Source organism: Hypanus sabinus, chromosome 2 (assembly GCF_030144855.1).
Source record: "Hypanus sabinus isolate sHypSab1 chromosome 2, sHypSab1.hap1, whole genome shotgun sequence".
Classification (NCBI taxonomy): Eukaryota; Metazoa; Chordata; class Chondrichthyes; order Myliobatiformes; family Dasyatidae; genus Hypanus; species Hypanus sabinus.
This window is the reverse complement of record NC_082707.1, coordinates 13,945,843-13,965,748: the sequence shown is the minus strand read 5'-3', so window position 1 is coordinate 13,965,748 and position 19,906 is coordinate 13,945,843. Positions and strand designations below refer to the sequence as shown.

The window sequence follows — 19,906 nt, the reverse complement described above, 5'->3', positions numbered from 1 at the left end:
CAGGGGAGTGGGAGCCAGTTAGCTAGAACTAAGGATGAGCCAACAGGTTTACAAGTAGATGATGAATAACATGTGTGTAAGGAAGGACAAGCCAATGATCGGGTACAAATGCAAAGAGTTAAATTGTACCACAGATGCAAAATTCAATAGGGCGAAGAATGCAGGACTGAAGGTGCTGTATTTAAATGTGCATAGCATTTGGAATAAAGTGGATGAACTCCTGGCACAATTAGAGATTGGTCAGTATGATATTGTGGGCATCACTGAGTTGTGACTGGTAAAAAGGGCACAGTTGGGAGCTCGAAATCAAAGGATATACTTTTTATTGAAAGGACAAGCAGGAAGGCTATGACTATGTTGGTACGAGATGGAGAGACGGAATTACATCTTTAGACAGAGGTGACATGAGATTGGAGAATGTTGAACCTTTGTGGGTGACGTTAAGAAACTGCAAGCGTTTTTAAAAAAAAAACCATTATGGGAATCTCATAGGCCTCCACATAGTAACCAAGCTGTGGGGTTGAGATTGTAAAGGGAGCTGGAAAAGTCATGTAACAAGGATAATGGCACAATTGTAATGGGGGAACTTCAATATTCAAGGGATTGGGAAAATCAGGTTGGTGTCAGATTGCAAGAAAGGAGATTTGGTTGAATGCCTGCGAGATGGCTGTTTAGCACAGCTTGTGCTTGAGCCTACTTTGGGGAAGGCTGTCTTTGGGTGTTGTACAATAACCCAGATCTTATTAGGGAGCTTGATGCAAAGGAACTCTTGGGAGACTGATCATAACATGATTGAATTCATACTGCAGTTTGCGAGGGGGAAGCACAAGTCACATGTATCAGTATCACAGTGGAATAAAAGGAATTACAGAGGCATAAGAGAGGAGCTTGCCCAGGTGGATTGGAGGAGGATACTGTCGGAGATGACAGCAGAGCAGAGAGTTTCTAGAAATAGTTCACAAGGTGCAAGATAGATATGTCCCACAGAAGAGGTTGTTCTTAAGTGGCAGGGGCAGGCAACCATGGCTGACATTGGAAGTTGAGGACTGCATAAAAGTCGAGGAAAGTGCATAAAGGTAGCAAAAGTGACAGGGAAGTTGGAGATCGGGAGCTTTTAAAATGCAACAGAAGGCAGCTAAAAAGCCATAAGAAGGGAAAAGATGAAATATGAGGATACACTAACAATAATATAAAGCAGGAAACTAATTTTTGTCGTAAGAAGTAAAAGTGAAGTGAGAGTTGACATTGGACTGCTGGAAAATGATGCTGGTGAGGTAATAATGGGGACAAAGAAATGGTAGATAAACTTAATGTTCTACATCAATCCAGTTTGGATGACACTAGCAGTGTGCCATAGGTCTGTGAGTGTCAGGGAGCAGGATTGAGTGCCATTGATATTACAGTGGAAAAAGTGCTAGGCAAACTGAAAGGTCTTAAGATGGGTAAGTCATCTGGACTAAATGGACTACATCCCAGTGTCTTGAGAGGGTTGCTGAAGAGATAATGGATGCATTGGTCATGATCTTTCACAGGGAAGATACTGGCATGGATAGAGGAATGGCTCTCAGGCAGGAGGTAATGAGTGGGATTAAAGGGGGCCTTTTGTGGTTGGCTGCCAGTGAATAGTGGTGTTCCTCAGGGGTAAGTATTGGGACAGCTACTTTTCACATTCTTTGTCAATGATTTGGATAATGGAATTGATGGCTTTGTGACAGAGATTGCAGATGATACCAAGATAGTTGGAGGGGTAGGTAGTGCTGAGGAAGCAATGCATTTGTAGCAGGACTTGGACAAATTGGAAGAATGGGCAAAAAAGTGACAGATGGGATACAGTGGTAATGCGTTTTGGTATAAGCAACAGTAGTGCAGACTGTTATCTAAATGGGGAGAAGGTTCAAACATCAGAGGTGTAGAGGGACTTCTGAGTCTCGTGCAAGACTCCCAGAAAGTTTCTTTACACCTTGAGTCTGTGGTTAATGTTGGCATTTATTTCAAGGGGAATAGAATATAAAAGCAAGGAGATGAAGTTGAGCCTTTATAAGATAGTAGTTAGGCTGCAATTGGAGGATTGTTAACAGTTTTGGGCCCCGCATCTCAGAAAGGATACGTTGTCATTGTAGAGTCCAGAGGTGGTTCATGAGGATGATTCCAGGAAAGAATGGGCTAAAATATGAGACGCATTTAGCGGCTTTGGGCTTGCACTCACCGGAATTTTGAAGAATTCGATGGAGGTTGGGGGGAGGATATCATTGAAACTTACTGAATGTTGAAAGATCTAGATATGGTGGATGTGGAGAGGATGTTTCCTGTGGAGGAGGTATCCTGAACTAGAGGGCACAGCCTCAAAATTAAGGTTCTATCTCTTAGAACAGAGGTAAGGAATTTTTTTTAGCCAGATAGTTGTGAATCTGTGGAATGCCACAGACTGTGGTGGAGGCCAAGTCCGTGAGTATATTTAAGGTGGAAGTTGATAGTTTCCTGATTGGTCAGGGCAGCAAAGGATATGGTGAGAAGGCAGGTGTATGGAGTTGAGTGGGATCTGGGATCAGCCGTGATGGAATGATGGAGCAGACTTGGGCTGAATGACCTAATTCTGCTTCTGTCTTATCGATATTTCAGCTTTGTGATGAAGTGTCTTTGCCTGCAACATTATCTGTTCATTTCATTCCATAGATGCTGCCTCACTTGTTTTAAGTATGAATTCTGACAGCAGTATTTGTGCCTTGACTGTTCCATGCACACTTGCCTTGCTCCTTATACCTGTTCAGTAAAAAACTATGTTGCTTATGTCTTAACTTGCATCAAGTCTATTTCTTCATATGATCATAAGACATAGGAGCAGATTTGAATCTTTCGACTCATCTGCCATTCGATCATGGCTAATTTACTATCTTTCTCAACCCATTCTTGTGCTTTCTCCTCATAACCTTTCAGCCTGATTAATCTAGAAACTAACCATCTGAACTCAAAATATTCCCAATGACTTGGCCTCTGTAGCCATCTGTGGGAATGCATTCTTTCTGGAAAAAGAAATTGTTGCTCATCTCTGTTCTAAAGGGACGTCCTTCTATTCTGAGGCAGTGCTCTCTGGCCCTGGATTCCCCCACTATTAGAAACATCCTTTTTGCGTCCATTCTATTTAGACTTTTCAAAATTGAATAGGTTTCATTCTTTTAAACTCTAGTAAGTACAGGTCCAGAGTCATTAAACACTTCTCATATGTTAACCCTTTTATTCCTGGGTTCATTCTTGTGAACCTCCTTTGACTCCCTCCAATGCCAGCACATCCTTTCTTAGACAAGGGCTCAAAACTGCTCAAGATTCTTCAAATGTGTTCAGACCTTTGCCTTACAAAGTCTCAGTATTACATCCTCTCTTTTATAGTCTAGTCCTCTTGAAATGAATGCTAACATTGCATTTGCCTTACCACTGACTGAAGCTGCAAGTTAACCTTTAAGGAATTCTGCATGTCGTTTCTCAAGTCCCTTCTGAAAAATTTTACCTGTTTACACAATATTCTACATCTTTATTCCTTGTACCAAAGTGCATGACCATACACTTACTTACAATGTATTCCATCTGCCACTTCTTTGCCCATTCTCCCAATCTAAGTCTTTCTGCAGACTCTCTGCTTGCTCAACACTACATTTTCATGCACTTTTGTATTTGTTGACCTACGTTAGAACATCTTGTTCTTAAAATTCTCACGTGTTTCTGGATTCTTCTCATTTTGCCCCTCTTATTGAATACTAGCATCTTATAGAATATCAGGAGTCCTGCATTCAAATCGAGGGCAACTTTAATGATTGGAGTGAAACTCATAATCCAGAGCCTGTAAATATTTTGCAAGTAGAGGCTTTCTCTAAATTCAGTAACATGTGCATAATCCCAGTGACAAATTAGTTGGGTACATCTGATCTTTAACACAGACATCTAATCAGTCAATCATGTGGCAGCAACTCAATGCATAAAAGCTTGCAGACATGGTCAAGAGGTTCATTTGTTCAGAACCAAATATCAGAATGGGAACGATGTGATTTAAGTGACTTTGACTGTGGAATGATTGTTGGTACCAGATGGGGTGGTTTGAGTATCTCAGAAACTGTCGATTTCCTGAGACTTTCACACACAGCAGTCTCCAGAGTTTATGGAGAACGGGGTGAAAAACAAAAAATATCCAGTGAGTGGTGGTTCTGTGAGTAAAAATGCCTTGTTAATGAGAGAAGCTAGAGAAGAATGGGTACACTGGTTAAACCTGACAGGAAGGTGACAGTAATTCAAATAAACATGCGTTATATTAGTGGTGTACAGAAGAGCATCTCTGAATGCACAACAGCTTTAGCCTTGAAGTGGATGGGCTGCAGTAGCAAAAGAACACACTGGATTCCACTCCTGTGGCCACTTTATTTGGTACACTCCTGAATGTGTTCAGTGTTTTCAGTCATGAAGATATTGATGGAGAATTTCAAACATTTTTGTTTCTCAGTTGTGGATGGATTCATTGGGCAAATCTGCTGCCCTGAATGGGGAAGAGACCACTTCAGCTCCCAGTGAGTCTGGAGGTGGGCCTGAACGCAAACCCTGTCCCGGTGAGGAGAAGTGGGATCGTACAAGGTGTTGCCGATCATCCAAGAAGCATGAAGAAGTCTCACCGCCACCATCTGAGAAGCAAGACTCCAACTCCTCGGCAAGAAAACGAGATCAATTATCACCTAAGAGACAGGAGCAGGTAGAAAAGTCCCCACGGAAAAGTAAAACCCATCGGAAGGTTGGACACAGGTACACTGTTCCTACCTGTTGGGGGGGGGGGGGGTGGTGAGGATTGTATTGCTTGTGTGATACTCTGGTTTAAGGCCTTGTTCTAATTTATTAATACAGTTATGCTGTTGGGTTTTTTTGTGGATTTTCTCACAATACAGTAAGTGTCACTTTAATTATATTCCACAATCAAGTATTTCATTTTTTACTGTTTAAAATACAAAAACAATAGTTGGTTAAGTTAATCTTGTTAAATTAGCCAATAGGATTTGTCTTGTTAATTTTTTTTGGAGAGTATGTGGGAAAACAACGGGGAAGCCATTTTCCAGACAGCTCGTGATCGAAGAAGGAAAATGGAAGTGGACAATGAACATTTCAGAAGAACATGATTTTGGAACCCATTTGGAAGGATGGATATTGCTGTCAGAAAACCCTAAAGCAGACTTTGGTTTCACAGAGAATGTGCAGATAACGTTTAGTTAGCTAATTATCCACATGACCTTGGAAAAAGTTCAATTTTAGTTTGAAATGTCAGTACAGTTTTAATCTAAGTTTATACTGGTATGATCTAAGTTGTTTCCTGGCAAACAGTGAATTTGCATATCATATTTACCTTAGATGTGTTTATTTATTGGAAATGGCCTTCTGATTATTTCCCATGCATTGTAGAGTTGTGTTTCTGTTAGTTTGAATTCACAGTAAGAGCTAATTCGTTACAAGCCTATGGTGAGAGGGTTACACTTGTGCCTTGGAAAGACGTTTTATTTCTGTGGTGAAGATAGAGTAGCTATCAATGTTCCACTAATATAGCAATTGAGATGGACAAAGTAAATGTAGTCAAATTACAAGATTTAGTAAAGGGAGAACATCATCGTGGGGAGCTGAGGCCCTCTGTTGTTTGGGGTCTTCCATGGATGTTGCTTCTTGATTATCTACATTTGATATGCAAGCTAGGGCAGTATGATCTGCAGAGCAAGCTGTTGCCCATGCAGCAAGCTCCCCCTTTTCCATGTAGCTGATTAAGTTCAAAGTAAATTTATTACCTCAGTACCTATATGACACCATGTATAACCCTGAGATTCATTTTGTGGGAAATCACTGAAAATACAAGAAATGCAATAGAATCAATGAAAGACTGCATCCAACAGAATGGACAACAATGTGCAAATAAAAAAATGAACTGCAAATACAAAGAGGAAAATTAAAGAAATAATAAGTAATCAATATATATATAGGGAACATGAGATAGAGTCCTTGAAAGTGAGTCCATAGTTTATGGGCACAGTTCAGTGATGGGATGAGTGAAGTTGAATGAAATTGTCCCCTGTGGTTCATGATGGTTGAGTGGTAATAACTGTTTCTGAACCTGATGGTGTGTGTCCTGAGGCTCCTTCCTGGTGGTAGCAGTGAAAAGAAAGTAATTATTACCTGGACATTGGGGGTCCTTGATAATGGATGCTGCTCTCCCACGACAGCACTCTGTAGATGTGTTCAGTGGTGGGGAGGACTTTACCTGTGATGGGCTGGGCTGTATCTACTACTTTGGGCGTAGGTGTTTCCATACTAGGTCATGATGCAACCAGTTAATATACCTCTCCACCACACATCTGTACAAGTTTGTCAAAATTTTCAAAGGCATGCCAAATCTTTGCAAACTTCTAAGGAAGTACAGGCACTGCTGTGCTTCTCTTCATTATTGTACGTGTTCTTTCTTCATGTTTGCCCTCTTGTGTGGCTGATTCATCGCCACTTTTGATTTGGCAAACAACAGTGGTGTCATCAGCAAAATTAAATATGGCATTGGAACCTCGCTTGGCCTCACAGTTATAAGTATAGAGTAGAGCAGAAGCATACTGTCTTGTGGTGTTCCTGTTCTGAGGGAGATTGTGGAGATGTTGTTGCCAGACCAAATTAATGGGGTCTGGAAGTGTGGAAATCAAGGGTCCAATTGCACAAGGAGGTATTGAGCCCTAGGATTGATTAGTTTTGAGGGAATGATAATATTGAATGCAAGTTGCAGTCAATGATAAGCTTTCTGATGTTTGCATCTTCACTGTCCAGACATTCCATGATTGAGTAAAGAGCCAATGAAATGGCATCTGCTGTGGACCTGTTGTAGGCAAATTGGAATGGATCCAAGTTGCTTTTCAGGCAGGAGTTGATGTTCAAAGTACTTCATCACCGTGGATGTAAGTGCTACTGGACGATCGTCATTGATGCAGGTTACCACATTCTTGGGTACTGGTGTAATTGAGCCTACTTGAAGTTGGATACCTCAAACTGCTGAACTGACAGATTAAAGGTATCTGTGAATACTCCAACCAGTTGATCAGCGTAGGTCTTTACTACTCAGCCGGGTACCCTGTCAAGGCTGGATGCTTTCTGTGCATTCATCCTCCTGAAGGATACTCTCAGATCGGCCTCAGAGACTGAAATCACAGGGTCATTGGGGGCTGTGGGAGTTCGTGAAGGTCCTCCATGTTTTGATGGTCAAAGCAAGTATAAAGGCATTGAGCTAATTGAGGGCAAAGTCTTGTCATCTGTGTTGCTTGGTTTCACTTTGTAGGAGATGATAGCATTCAAACTCATCACAGCTGTTGACCATCCTTTAGTGGTTCAAGTTTGGTTCAGAATTGCTAGTTCTCATGCTTTCTGGAGATCGAACCTGGATTTGTTGTATTTAACTTGGTTGTCAGACCTTAATGCCACTGATTGATCTGGCTCTCAGTAGATTGTGGATCTCATGGTTCATCCAAGGTTTTTGATTGGGGAAGACTTTTGTGAGGATCCACTTGTCTACAGCTGCTTTTATAAACTTTGTGACAAACTGTCGTTCAGACCCTCAGTCTTTGAACATGCCCCAGACCACTGACTCGAAGCAATCCTGTAGCCACTCAGCATCCCACAACCACCTTTTTTTTGTCATTATCTCTGGAGTTTTGCTCTTTAGCTTCTGTCTGTTGGCAGGAAAGAGGAGGACAGCTAAGAGATCAGATTTCCAGAAAGGCAGTCTAGGCATAGACCAGTTACAAATCTATGGCAGTGTAACAGTGGTCAGGTGTGTTAAGACCCCTGGTGCTGCAGGTGATATGTTGATGATGATAGGGCAGAGATTTCTTTAAACAATCATGACAGACAAGGAGTTGAAAGGCTTTGGAATAGGTTGTTTCTTGTTTGCTAATTGTGGCACTCAGTACATCAAGTGCTTGCTTATCATCTTCCTTTGGCAGTATGTAAACTGTGGTCAGGATCACAGAGGAGAACTCTCTTGGTAAGTAGAATGGTCAGCTCTTAATCATCAGCTATTCAAGTTCTGGGGGGCAAGAGTACAACAAGACTGCTGCATCTGAGCACCACAGTGTTTATCACCCTCACCTTTTGCCGTCTCTGAATCAGCAGTCCAATCTATCTGGTGTATCAGAAAGCCCACAGATCACACTGTCTTATTCAGCGTGTCTGGAGTGAGCTATGTTTTCATGAAACACAATGCATCAGTTCCTGATTTCCCTCTGTTAGAGCAATCTTGCCCTTGGGTCGCAAGTCTTGTTCTCAATCTTGAATCCAAAGGAATATAGTTTGCCATCAAGGGTATTGCAGTAATTACCAGTCACCATTGAGCTCCGTGTTAGACTGCCTTCGGGACTCTGCTCTGGATTTTTCCTTTTGGGGTTTATTCCCAAAGCTTTCCTCAGAAGTGGGTGTAGCTGCAAGGCAGCAGAGGCCTAAGGTCATTCTTTTTCCTTGATGAGCTGCCATTCATGGATGATGAGCCTCATCTGCCTGAAGCGACTACTTCTAAGGTGCCATTAACCCACCTTTGCCCCTTCAGTCAGTAGATGGTTCGACTGGGCTTAGTAGCTAAGCCACACATTAAGGCCGGGAGCTGGACTTGGTTATCAAAGGCTTTTGGAGATGCATGCCATTGGGTGTATTTGATGGACAGCAGGAGAAATTATTTAGTGATACAGCACAGTTAGCCTCCCTTCGGCCCCTCAAGGCACGCTGCCACAGCAACCCCACAACTCCGGTTAACCCTAACCTAATCATGGGACAATTACAGCGACCGGTTAACCCACCCGCTTTGTCTTTGGACTCTGGGAGGAAACTGGGGCACCTGGAGTAAACCCAGGCATCCCATGGAGAGGACAATGGCACCAGAATTGAACACAGATCTCTGAATGCCTTGAGCTGTAACAGTGTCGTGCTAACTTCTGTGCTACTTTGAAGCATGTGTAGAATGGGGATGATAAGTCACCAATGCAAATGTCCATGTAAGGATGCTGTTTATCGACTATAGGTCAGCATTTAATACCATTAATCCTACAGTCCTCAATGAAAAGCAACAGAACCTGTGCCTCCCTCTGCAAATGATTCCTCAACTTCCTAACTGGAAGATCATAATCTGTGCTGTTAGGAAATCACATCTCCACCTCTCTGACGATCAACACTGGCATTTCAAGGGATGTGTGCGTGGCCCACTGCTCGACTCTCTCTACACCCATGACTGTGACTAGGCATAGCTCAAACAGCATCTATGAATTTGCTGATGGTACAACCATTGTTGGCAGAATTTCAGAAAGTGATGAAAGAGTATAGGAGCAAGATATCCCTGTTGAGTGATGTCACAGCAACAACCTTGCACTCAACATCAGTTGACTGAGAACTTCAGGAAGTGTAAGACAAGGGAACACAAACCCGTCTTCAGAGGAATCAGAAGTGGAGAATATTTCAAATTCCTGGGTGTTAATATCTTTGAGGACCTAACCTGGACACAACATATTGATGTAGTTATAAAGAAGGCAAGATAGCAGCTATATTTCATTTGGCATTTGAGGAATGGTTTGTCAACTAAAACACTCAAGAACTTCTGCAGTAGTACTGTGAAGAGCATTCTGGCTGTATCATCTGGTGTGGGGGGGGGGTGGTGCTACTGCACGAGATTGAAATAAGTTGCAGAAACTTGTAAAATTAGTCAGCTCCATCATTGGTACTAGTCTCCGTAGTATCCAAGACATCTTCAAGGAGTGGTGCCTTAGGAAAACTACATCTGTCATTGAGGATCCTCACCACCCAGGTCTTCACACTGTTACCATTGGGAAGGAGGTACAGAAGCCTGAAGGCACACACTCAGCGATTCAAAAACAGCTTCTTCCCCTCTGCTATCCAATTTCTAAATGGGCATTGAACTCATGAACACTACCTCACTAATTTTTTTTTATTTTTGCACTACTTAATTTAACTTAACTATTTAATAGATATATACTGTATATACTTAAGGTAACATTTTCCCCTATATTTATCTATCATGTATTTCATTTCAAAGCTGTCATAAAAGTTAACAAATTTCACAACATATGCTGGTGATATTAAATTTGATTCTGATGGAAAACTAGAGTAGGTTCGATGGGCCAAATGGTCTGATTCCGCTCCTATAGGTCTTGTGGTCTAACAGGGATGGAGTCATATGGGAGATGAAGATATACTGCTCTTTTAAGTGTACAATCTTAGATCAGATTTATTACTGATTTAGATGAAGAGAAATTGGTTTGTGATAGCAGCAAGTGCCAAGCCAAAGTTAACTGTAAATTGTAAAAAATAGATGATGCAAGAACAGAAAGGAACAATGAGGTAGGATTTCTGGGGCGTTCAGAAATCTGATGATGGTGGGGAAGCAATTTTTCCTGAAAGGTTAAGTGCGGGTCTGCAAGCTCCTTTACCACCTTCATGATGGTAGCACGAGGGCATGTCCCGACTGTTGAGTGATGGGTTCTGCCGTGTTCAAGCGTCTCCTCTTGAGGATGTCCTTGCTGGTGGCAAGGGTTGTGTTTGTGATGGAGCAAGCTGAGTCTACAACTCTGATTACAGGTGTGAGGAAACAGCAGGGCACAAATTGGATTGTTTTTGAAAAGCTTTGGAATGAGCCAAGCTGAACGGAACAACCTCCTGTACTATGTGTTTTCTATTCACCTTGACACCTTTAGGATAGCTAGTACTGACCTTTTGAGGTTCACGTTGCTTGCTTCTGGAATTTGAGTTCTGGTGAACTTGTGGGTAGAAATAATAACTTGTCCTTGAAGTTGCATGTTGACTCTGATCTCTTACTATATCCCTTTTAAACACCTCCCACTTATCGGATGCTATTTTCAACTCTAGCAGCTGTTCTGTCCCAATCTTCCTTTGCCAAATCCTGTTTAATACTGTTGAAAATTCGCCTTTCTTCAGTTTATGGCCTTGTCTTCGACCAACCTTACCTTTTCCCATGGCAACCTTAAAGCTTACTGAACTGTGGTCTCTGTTCACAAAGGGTTTCCACACAGATACTTCAGTCATTGACCCTTGGTCTCTGAGATAAGGTCTTGATCGGCCTCTTCACACCCCCCCCCCCCCCCCCACACCCTGTGGGACTCTACATACTACAATTTGAAAATCTTGCCTTATCCAAGCACTTGAACTGAGACAATTCTTCTTGATAGTGGGAAAGTTAAAACCCCTCATTACAACTCCATGCCCCCACTTTGCTTTCTGGCCTGGTATCCTGTTCTTCTAATTGCAACTAATTACTAGGAGTTCTATAGTCTAAGGCCTATCAATGTGATTGCAGTACTTTTGTTCCTAAATTCTACACACATAGTCTCATTGTCCAGTCCTTCAGAGGTATCCCAATCGATTGCTGTAATGTTCTCCCTGATCAGTCATGCACTACCCCCTTCATTTTTTACTCTTAAAAACAATGAGCTGCTGGCATTTTTCTGTGATTGCAACAATATAATGATCCCATGTTCTGATCCAGCCTCCACCACCACCACTTGCAAGTCATTCCAGGCACTCACAACCCTCTGTTTTTTTTTAAAAAAAAACTTACCACTGATGTCTCCCCTAAACTTCCCTCCCTTAATTTTGTACATATGCCCTCTGGTGTTTGCTACTGGTGCCCTGGGAAACAGGTACTGACCATCCACCCTATCTATGCCTCTCAATCTTGTAGACTTCTACCAAGTCCCCTCTCATTCTTCTACGCTCCAAAGAGAAAAGTCCCAGCTCTGCTAACCTTGCTTCATATGACTTGTTCTCCAAACCAGGCAACATCCTAGTAAATCTCCTCTGCACCCTCTCCATGGCTTCCACATCCTAGACATTGTCTCTCTTGCCTGTGAGATTCCTGGCACTGAAGGCAATATGGTTCAGCTTACCAGCCAGCTTGTGTTTTCCCCTCCTTTCTCTTTCTGCTCTCTCAGCTGGATTTGCCTGTTCTGTTTTTTACATGCGAGCCAACTGCGCCTCTGACCAAACTGTCATGGTGAGTCCCAGCCTTTGCCTTTCTAGTCTGAACCCTCCCAAGCAGGACTGGACCTGAAGACCATAGTACTTACAGTGGCAAGCAAAAGTTTGGGCACCTCTGGTCAAAATTTCTGTTACTGTGAATAGTTAAGTGAGTAGAAGATGAACTGATCTCCAAAAGTCATTAAGTTAAAGATGAAACATTTTAAGCAAGATCAGTGTATTATTTGTTTTGTACAATTTTAGAGTGGAATAAAGGAAAGGAGCTCGATGCAAAGGTTTGGGCACCCCAAGAGATTTGAGCTCTCATAACTTTTACCAGGGTCTCAGACCTTTAATTAGCTTGTTAGGGCTATGGCTGGTTCAGTCATTGTTAGGAAAGGCCAGGCAATGCAAATTTCATAGCTTTATAAATACCCTGACTCCTCAAATCTTGTCCCAACAATCAGCAGCAATGGGTTCCTCTAAGCAGCTGCCTGGCATGCTGAAAATTAAAATAAATGATGTCCACAAAGCCGGAGAAGGCTACAAGGAGATAGCAAAGTGTTTTCAATTAGCCGTTTCTTCAGTCTGTAATGTAATTAAGAAATAGTAGTTAACAGGAACAGTGGAGGTCAAGTTGAGGTCTGGAAGACCAAGAAAACTTTCTGAGAGAACTGCTCGTAGGATTGCTGGAAAGGCAAATGAAAACCCCTGTTTGACTGCAAAAGATCGTCAGGAAGATTTAGAACACTCTGGGGTAGTGGTGCACTGTTCTACTGTGCAGCAGCACCTGCACAAATATGACCTTCCTGGAAGAGTCATCAGAAAAAAACTTTCCCTGCATCCTCACTACAAAATTCAGCATCAGAATTTTGCAAAGGAACATCTGAACAAGCCTGATGCATTTTGGAAACAAGTCCTGTGGACTGATCAAGTTAAAATGGAACTTTTTGCCCCAATGAGCAAAGGTATGTTTGGGGAAAAAAGGATGCAGAATTTCATGAAAAGAACACCTTTCCAACTGTTAAGCACGGGGGTGGATCGATCATGCTTTGGGCTTGTGTTGAAGCCAGTGGCACGGGGAACATTCCTCTGGTAGAGGGAAGAATGAATTCAATTAAATAGCAGCAAATTCTGGAAGCAAACATCACACTGTCTGTTTTTTAAAAAACAAAAGCTGGAGATGAAAAGAGGATGGCTTCTACAACAAGATAATGATTAGGATCACCTCAAAATCCACAATGGACCACCTCAAGAGGTGCAAGCTGAAGGTTTTGCCATGGCCCCACAGTCCCCTGATCTAAACATCATTGAAAATCTGTGGATAGACCTCAAAAGAGCAGTGCATGCAAATCAGCCCAAGAATCTGAGAACTGGAAGCCTTTTGCAAGGAAGAATGGGTGAAAATTCCCCAAACAAGAATTGAAAGACTCTTAGCTGGCTACAGAAAGCGTTTACAAGCTGTGAAATGGTCTGCTTGCATCAACTTGCCAAAGGGGGTGTTACTAAGTACTGACCATGCGGGGTGCCCAAACTTTTGCTTTTTTGTTATTTTGAAACTGTAAAAAATGGAAATAGAAAAGTAATCTTAAAATATTAAAGAAATGTGTATTTAACTTTATGCCTTTTTGAAATCAGGTCGTCTTTTATTCGCTTGGATATTCACAGTAACTGAAATTTTGACTGGGGTGCCCAAACTTTTGCATACCACCGTATAAGTAGAATTAGGCCATTTGGTCCATTGAGTTTGCACAACCATTCCATCATGGCTGATTTATTATCCTTATCAACCCCATTCTCCTGCCTTCTTCCTGTGACCTTTGATGCTCTGACAAATCAAGAGCCAATCAATGTCTGTTTTAAATATACCCAGTGACTTAGCCTGCACAATTGTCTGTGGCAATGAATTCCACAAATTCTTCACCCTCTGACTAAAGTTCTTGCTCATCTCTGTTCTAAAGGGATGTCCTTCTATTCTGAGGCTGCCCCCTCAGGTCCTAGACTCCATTTTAGGAGACATCCTCTTCACGTCTACACATTTCAATATTTGATAGGTTTCAATTTGATTTCCCCCCCACCACCCCCACCACCATTCTTCTAAACTCCAGTGAGTACAGGCCCAGAACTACTGAGCTTCCTTGCTGATATACAAGTGATCTTCCAGTTCTGATGCTATCTGTACAGGTCAATACAGCCCGAGCAGAGATCCCAATTAACTAAATACCCATAGCTGCCCTATCTGCGCAGCTTTTTCAGTATTAATTCATCTTCCTATTTTTAATAGTCATAGCACATCAGTGCTCATCCCTGCATGAGACAGCATGGTCAGCACAATGCTTTACAGTGCCAGTGATCACCCAAAGGGGTTCAATTACCTCTGCTTTCTGTAAGGAGTTTTTGCATTCTCCTCGACTGCATGGGTTTCACCTGGGTGTTCCAGTTTCCTTCACAGTCCAAAGAACTGTGCTGGTTAGTAGGTTAATTGGCCATTGTAAATTGTCCTGTGATTAGGCTAGGGTTAAATAGTTGGGCTGCTGAGTGGTGTGGCTCGTTGAGCCAGTAGGACCTATTCTGTGCTGTATCTCTAAATAAATAGAATATAGTTAGAGAAAGTGCATTGAGTTCAATTCTACTGCTGTTACACTCTAACCATGACTGTCTGAGTTTCCTTTGACGCTCCAGTTTCCTCCTACATTCCAAAGATGTACAGTTCAAGGTTAATAAGTTGTGGGCATGCTTTGACTCTGGGAGCATTGCAACACTTGTAGGTTGCTCCTAGTGTATCTTCATACTGTTGATGCAAGCAAACCATTTCACAGTATGTCTCAAAGTACATGTGACAAATCTAATATTTTTAGTTTTTTCAAGGTTTGCTAGTCCAGTAACATAAGTTACTCATAACTGTTACACTCAGTTCTTTTTGTCTGCTGGTTTGTAGCTTAAAAACCAGGACAAGATATCTTCCAATTCTAATTATCTTTCAAACCCAGGACAATGGGTCTTTCTTTATTTCTAACATAGTTGTAAGTTAATCTTTATCTAATTCTGGGGTGACCAGGAAGGGGTAGCACCTCCACTGAAATGGCTTGTCTTACCCATTCTGGGGCAATTCACTTGACTGTGGCCTCCACCAGACACTCAGCTTTCACCTGAGGCTCCAAGTAGCTGTTTGCACGCAACAATGGCTACACAAACTCGACAGGTGAGCCTCGTATTGCGGTGAGTTAAGGGCATACCTGATCGAGCATGCAAGTGAGCTCCAGTGGACTGGGCAGCTGAGATCTGTTGTGGGATCCAATGGCCAGGAAGGTGGTACTGCAATGCACCATGGAGAGTGAAGGGCGTGACATGGCACAGAAGATGTCATAGTCATTCACTGCAGCCAAGGAAGAGCTCAGTTTATGATGCTTGTTTGTACCACTGGACCCAGACTTCTGAGGTCAAGAGAGTGAAACTGTTGCAATGCAACAGCTTTTCCATTTTAAAAACTCACCCGTACACATTCCCTGTCATCATTGGATACAATGGACAGCTACCAATTCTGATTGTGGGAAAATCTTACAACTGTTAAAACAGAATTACCGATCATGCAACATTAAATTTGGTAGAGTAGTGTTATTGCTGTGCCAGTAAACCAGGTTCAGTTCTGTGTGTAAGGAGTTTGATGTTCTCCCTGTGACTCCCCCCGGAATCCTGGTTTCCCTCCACATTCCAAAGACCTATGAATTAGTAGGTTAATGGGTCACATGGCTCTGATGAGCAATGCAGGCTTGTTGTGCCTAAAAGGCCTGTTACTGTTCTATATCTCTGAATAAAATAAATTCAGCAAATGGCAAAGCTGAGCTCCACCCTGACTTTGGCTGTGTTGTTATCTCATATAATATTTTTCCTTTCATTCTGTTAAATATCTCGTCTGATGCTGGAACTAATGGGGAATGGAAATGGGGAACTAGGAAATGGCAGATGAACTGAATAAGTATTTTGCACCAGTCTTCACTTTGGAAGACAGCAGTATTGCTGGAAGTTCAAGAGTGTCAGTAGTCAGAAGTGTATGAAGTTATTATCAGGGAGAAGGATGTTGGGATACTGAAAGGTCAGAAGGTAGGTGTGTCACTTGGACCAGTTGGTGTACACCCTAGGGTTCTAGAAGAAGCTGCTGAAGAGATGGCGGAGGCATTAGTAATGCTCTTTCAAGAATCACTTGATTCTGGAATGGGTTCCATAAGACTGGAAAATTAGAAATGACACTCCACTCTTTAAAGAAGGGAGAGAGGTAGAAGAACAGAAACTATAGGCCAGTTTGTCTGACCTTGGTGGTTGAGAAGATGTTGGAGTTGATTATTAAAGAGGAGGTCTCAGGGTACTTGGAAGCGCATGATAAACTAGGCCATAGTCAGCATGATTTCCTCAAGGGGAAATCTTGCCTGACAAAGCTGTTGGAATTCTTTGACTAAATAGCTGGTAGGATAGACAAAGGAGAATTATTTGATTTGTGAACTTGGATTTTCAGAAGGCCTTTGACAAGGTACATGGTATTACAGAAAGGATTCTAGCATGGATAATACAGTGGCTGATTGACAGGAGGAAAAGAGTGGGAATAAAGGAAGCTTTTTCTGGTTGGCTGCTGGTGACTAGTGGTTTTCCACAAGGGGTTGTGTTAGGGCTGCTTCTTTTTGTCAATTACTTGAATGAAGAAAGCTCGCAGAAGACAGAAATGAAGTTGGCTGGAGGGGCAGGTAATTTTGAGGAAGTAGAGAGACTACAGAAGGAATTAAACTGATTAGGAGAATAAGCAAAGAAGTGGCAGATGGAATAGTGTTGGGAAGTGTATGGTTATACAATTGGAAGAAATAAAAAGGTAGATTATTTTCTAAATGGAGAAAAAAATTTAAAATCTAAGGTGCAGGATTTCCCAGGGGTTAATCTGCTGGTTGAGTCAGTGGTTGAGGAAGGCAAATGTGATGTTAGTATTCATTTTGAGAGGACTAGAATATCAAAGCAAGGATGTAAGAGGCCTTGCTTCGATTAACTTGAGGAGCTTTGGACCCCTTATCTTAGAAAGGACCTGCTGACACTGCAGATGGTTCAAAGGAGGTTTACAAAAAGGATTTCAGGATTGAACTGCTTGTCATATGAAGACTATTTGCTGGTTCAAATTTCAAAGAAAAATTTATTATCGGATTACACACGTCACCACATGTAAGCCTGAGAGCCTTTTTCCTGTGGGCATTCTTAGCAAATCTATAGAACAGTAACTGTAAACAGAATCAATAAACAACAAACACGAGGAAATCTGCAGATGCTGAAAGTTCAAGCAACACACACAAAATGCTGGTGGAATGTAGCAGGTCAGGCAGCATCTATAACATATATGTCAAACTCAAAGCCCGCAGGCCAAATCCGGCCCGCAGTGGAATTATCTTTGGCCCGTGAGATAATATCTAATTACTATTAAAGCTGGCCCCAGTAATCGAAGCGCCTATGGTGTATGATATGGCTAATGCTGAGTTTATTCAGGTACCAGGTTTTCAGGGTTTTTAGTGTTTATTCGGTTTCCCTGGTTTATTTCCTGAATATCATTAATGAATAAAATTTTTTTCTATTAAAGCTGGCCCGCCAGTATATTGCATGCACCACTAATACTACAAATCCCACAATGCACTGCCAGTGCATTGCTCGCGCTTGCCTTACTCTCTCATCAGCATCCTTATGGCGCTAGTCACGTGTGGTCAACTTTCAGCTATCCCTCACCCCAAAAATGGCTGAAGGAAAGGTGGACTTTGAAAACGGGTTTTCAAGGCAGGTGGGAGGCAGAGTATATGTTCGCAGATATAAAAGGCAAACCTGTTTGTCTTGTGTGCGGAGACGGTGTGGCTGTAATTAAAGAATATAACGTAAGACAACACTATGAAACGAAACACCACGACAAATACAAGCATCTGGACAAGAAACAGAAGCCCGCGATGTGCGGTCAAAAGAGTGGATTGGTGGGCAGGATCCGGGAGAAGATGCGGGAGGAAAATGGCGCAGGTGAGCTGACAACTTATCACTGCATCATGCACCAGGAATTGTTGTGTGGCAAAGCCTTGAAAATGGAACATATAATGAGCACCATAACACGAGCAGTTAACTTCATAAGAGCCAAAGGTTTAAATCGCCGCAAGTTCAAGTCGTTTCTGGAGGAGTTGGGTTCAGAATATAATGATTTGCCCTATCACACAGAGGTGCGATGGTTAAGCCAAGGAAAAGTGCTGAAAAGATGTGTCGAGTTGCGTGAGGAGATCTGTCAGATCATGGAAAGCAAAGGGAAAGACACAACAGAGCTCCGGGATAAAAAGTTGCTTTGTGAAATGGCGTTTCTGTGTGACATCACGAGCCATCTCAATGTGCTCAACCTGCAGCTTCAGGGGCGGGGTTGTGTGATCACAGACATGTACGCTGCAGTGAGGGCTTTTAAAATCAAGCTGCGCCTGTGGGAGATGCAGATGCATCAAGAAAACTTGAGCCTTTTTCCGTGTTGCCAAACTATGAAAGAGCAGGTTTCTACCGCAGTGTTCCCATGTGCAAAGTTTGCTGAAAAACTTAGCATACTTGGTGCCGACTTCACACGGCAATTTGCCGATTTTGAAGCCCAAAAAAGCAGGTTTGAACTGCTCAGTAATCCATTTGCAGCTGATGTGGAAAGCGCACCAACCAACATACAAATGGAGCTGATTGAGCTCCAATGTAGTGACACACTCAAGGCAAAGTATGACTCGGTGGGCTCTGCACAGTTTCTACGTTTCATTCCCAACACAATGCCCCAGCTGCATACCCAAGCTGCTCAAATGCTCTCTATGTTTGGCAGCATATATCTGTGTGAACAACTGTTCTCTTTGATGAAGATAAACAAAACATCACACAGGAGTCGTCTTTCTGACGAACACCTTCACTCAATTCTGAGGATTTCCTCAGCTCAGAGTCTGACTCCAAACATTGATGAACTTGCATCCAAGATGAGATGCCAAGTATCTGGCTTAGACTAGTGTGAATCACAGAGTGTTGGCCTGTGGAAAAATGTTTTCATTAGAAATTACTCCCAAAAAGCTGCAGGTAAAGCCATAAGAAATAAATGCAACTGATTTTTTATTTATTTAATGTTCAATGTTTTTGTAGGCAATAACCTAAGCTTTGTTAGTTCCAAGTTAATACGTGTAATATTCATTTCAATAAGTTTTGCATTAAACACTGAACCAGTCCGGCCCTGGACTTGTACCAATTTTTAAATTTTGGCCCACTGTGTATTTGAGTTTGACACCCCTGCATTAGGTCTACATTTGTGTTTGCTAATGTTTGATTTCAAACGGTTTATTAATGGAAAAGGTATGGCTCCCAAAACAATCTTAGCTGAAATAGCATCGTTTCTTTCTTTTTGCCTACTTTCTTGTAATCTATGTCTGTAAGTTAATACCAATCATAAAAAGAATGCTTGCTAGGCAATCTGCTTCATAAAAAACAAAATTTGTAAAGTGAAACAATTTTAGATATAGCAGAAATTGAGACACATGAGAGCAGGTTGAAAAAATGAAGGCAACGAAAGCTGTGGGAGCACGCGCGCGTGCAAAACTGATCCGGCCCGCATGAAGTCGCATTTTTCTCAATCCGGCCCGTGACCTAAAATGAGTTTGATACCCCGGATCTATAAGAAGCAGTACGGTCAACGTTTTGGGCCAAGACCCTTCGTCAGGACTAACTGAAAGAAGAAATTTGAAAGTGGGAGGGGAAGATCTGAAATAATAGGAGACAGGAGGGGGAAGTGATGAAGCTAAGAGCTGGAAAGTTGATTGGCAAAAGGGATACACAGTTGGAGAGGGGAAAAGATCATGGGATGGGAGGCCTAGGGAGAAAG

General features: G+C 42.2%; 1 protein-coding gene across 8 annotated transcripts in view; it reads left to right on the top strand.

Moving 5' to 3' along the window:
- nadkb (NAD kinase b) overlaps positions 1-19,906 on the top strand; it is a 114,731-nt gene that overhangs the window by 6,822 nt on the left and 88,003 nt on the right. For all 8 annotated transcript variants that reach the window (XM_059992090.1, XM_059992101.1, XM_059992080.1 and 5 more), the window contains exon 2: positions 4,487-4,779. In XM_059992090.1, the coding sequence (XP_059848073.1) occupies positions 4,487-4,779 (293 nt within the window). The remainder of the gene's footprint in view (positions 1-4,486; positions 4,780-19,906) is intronic.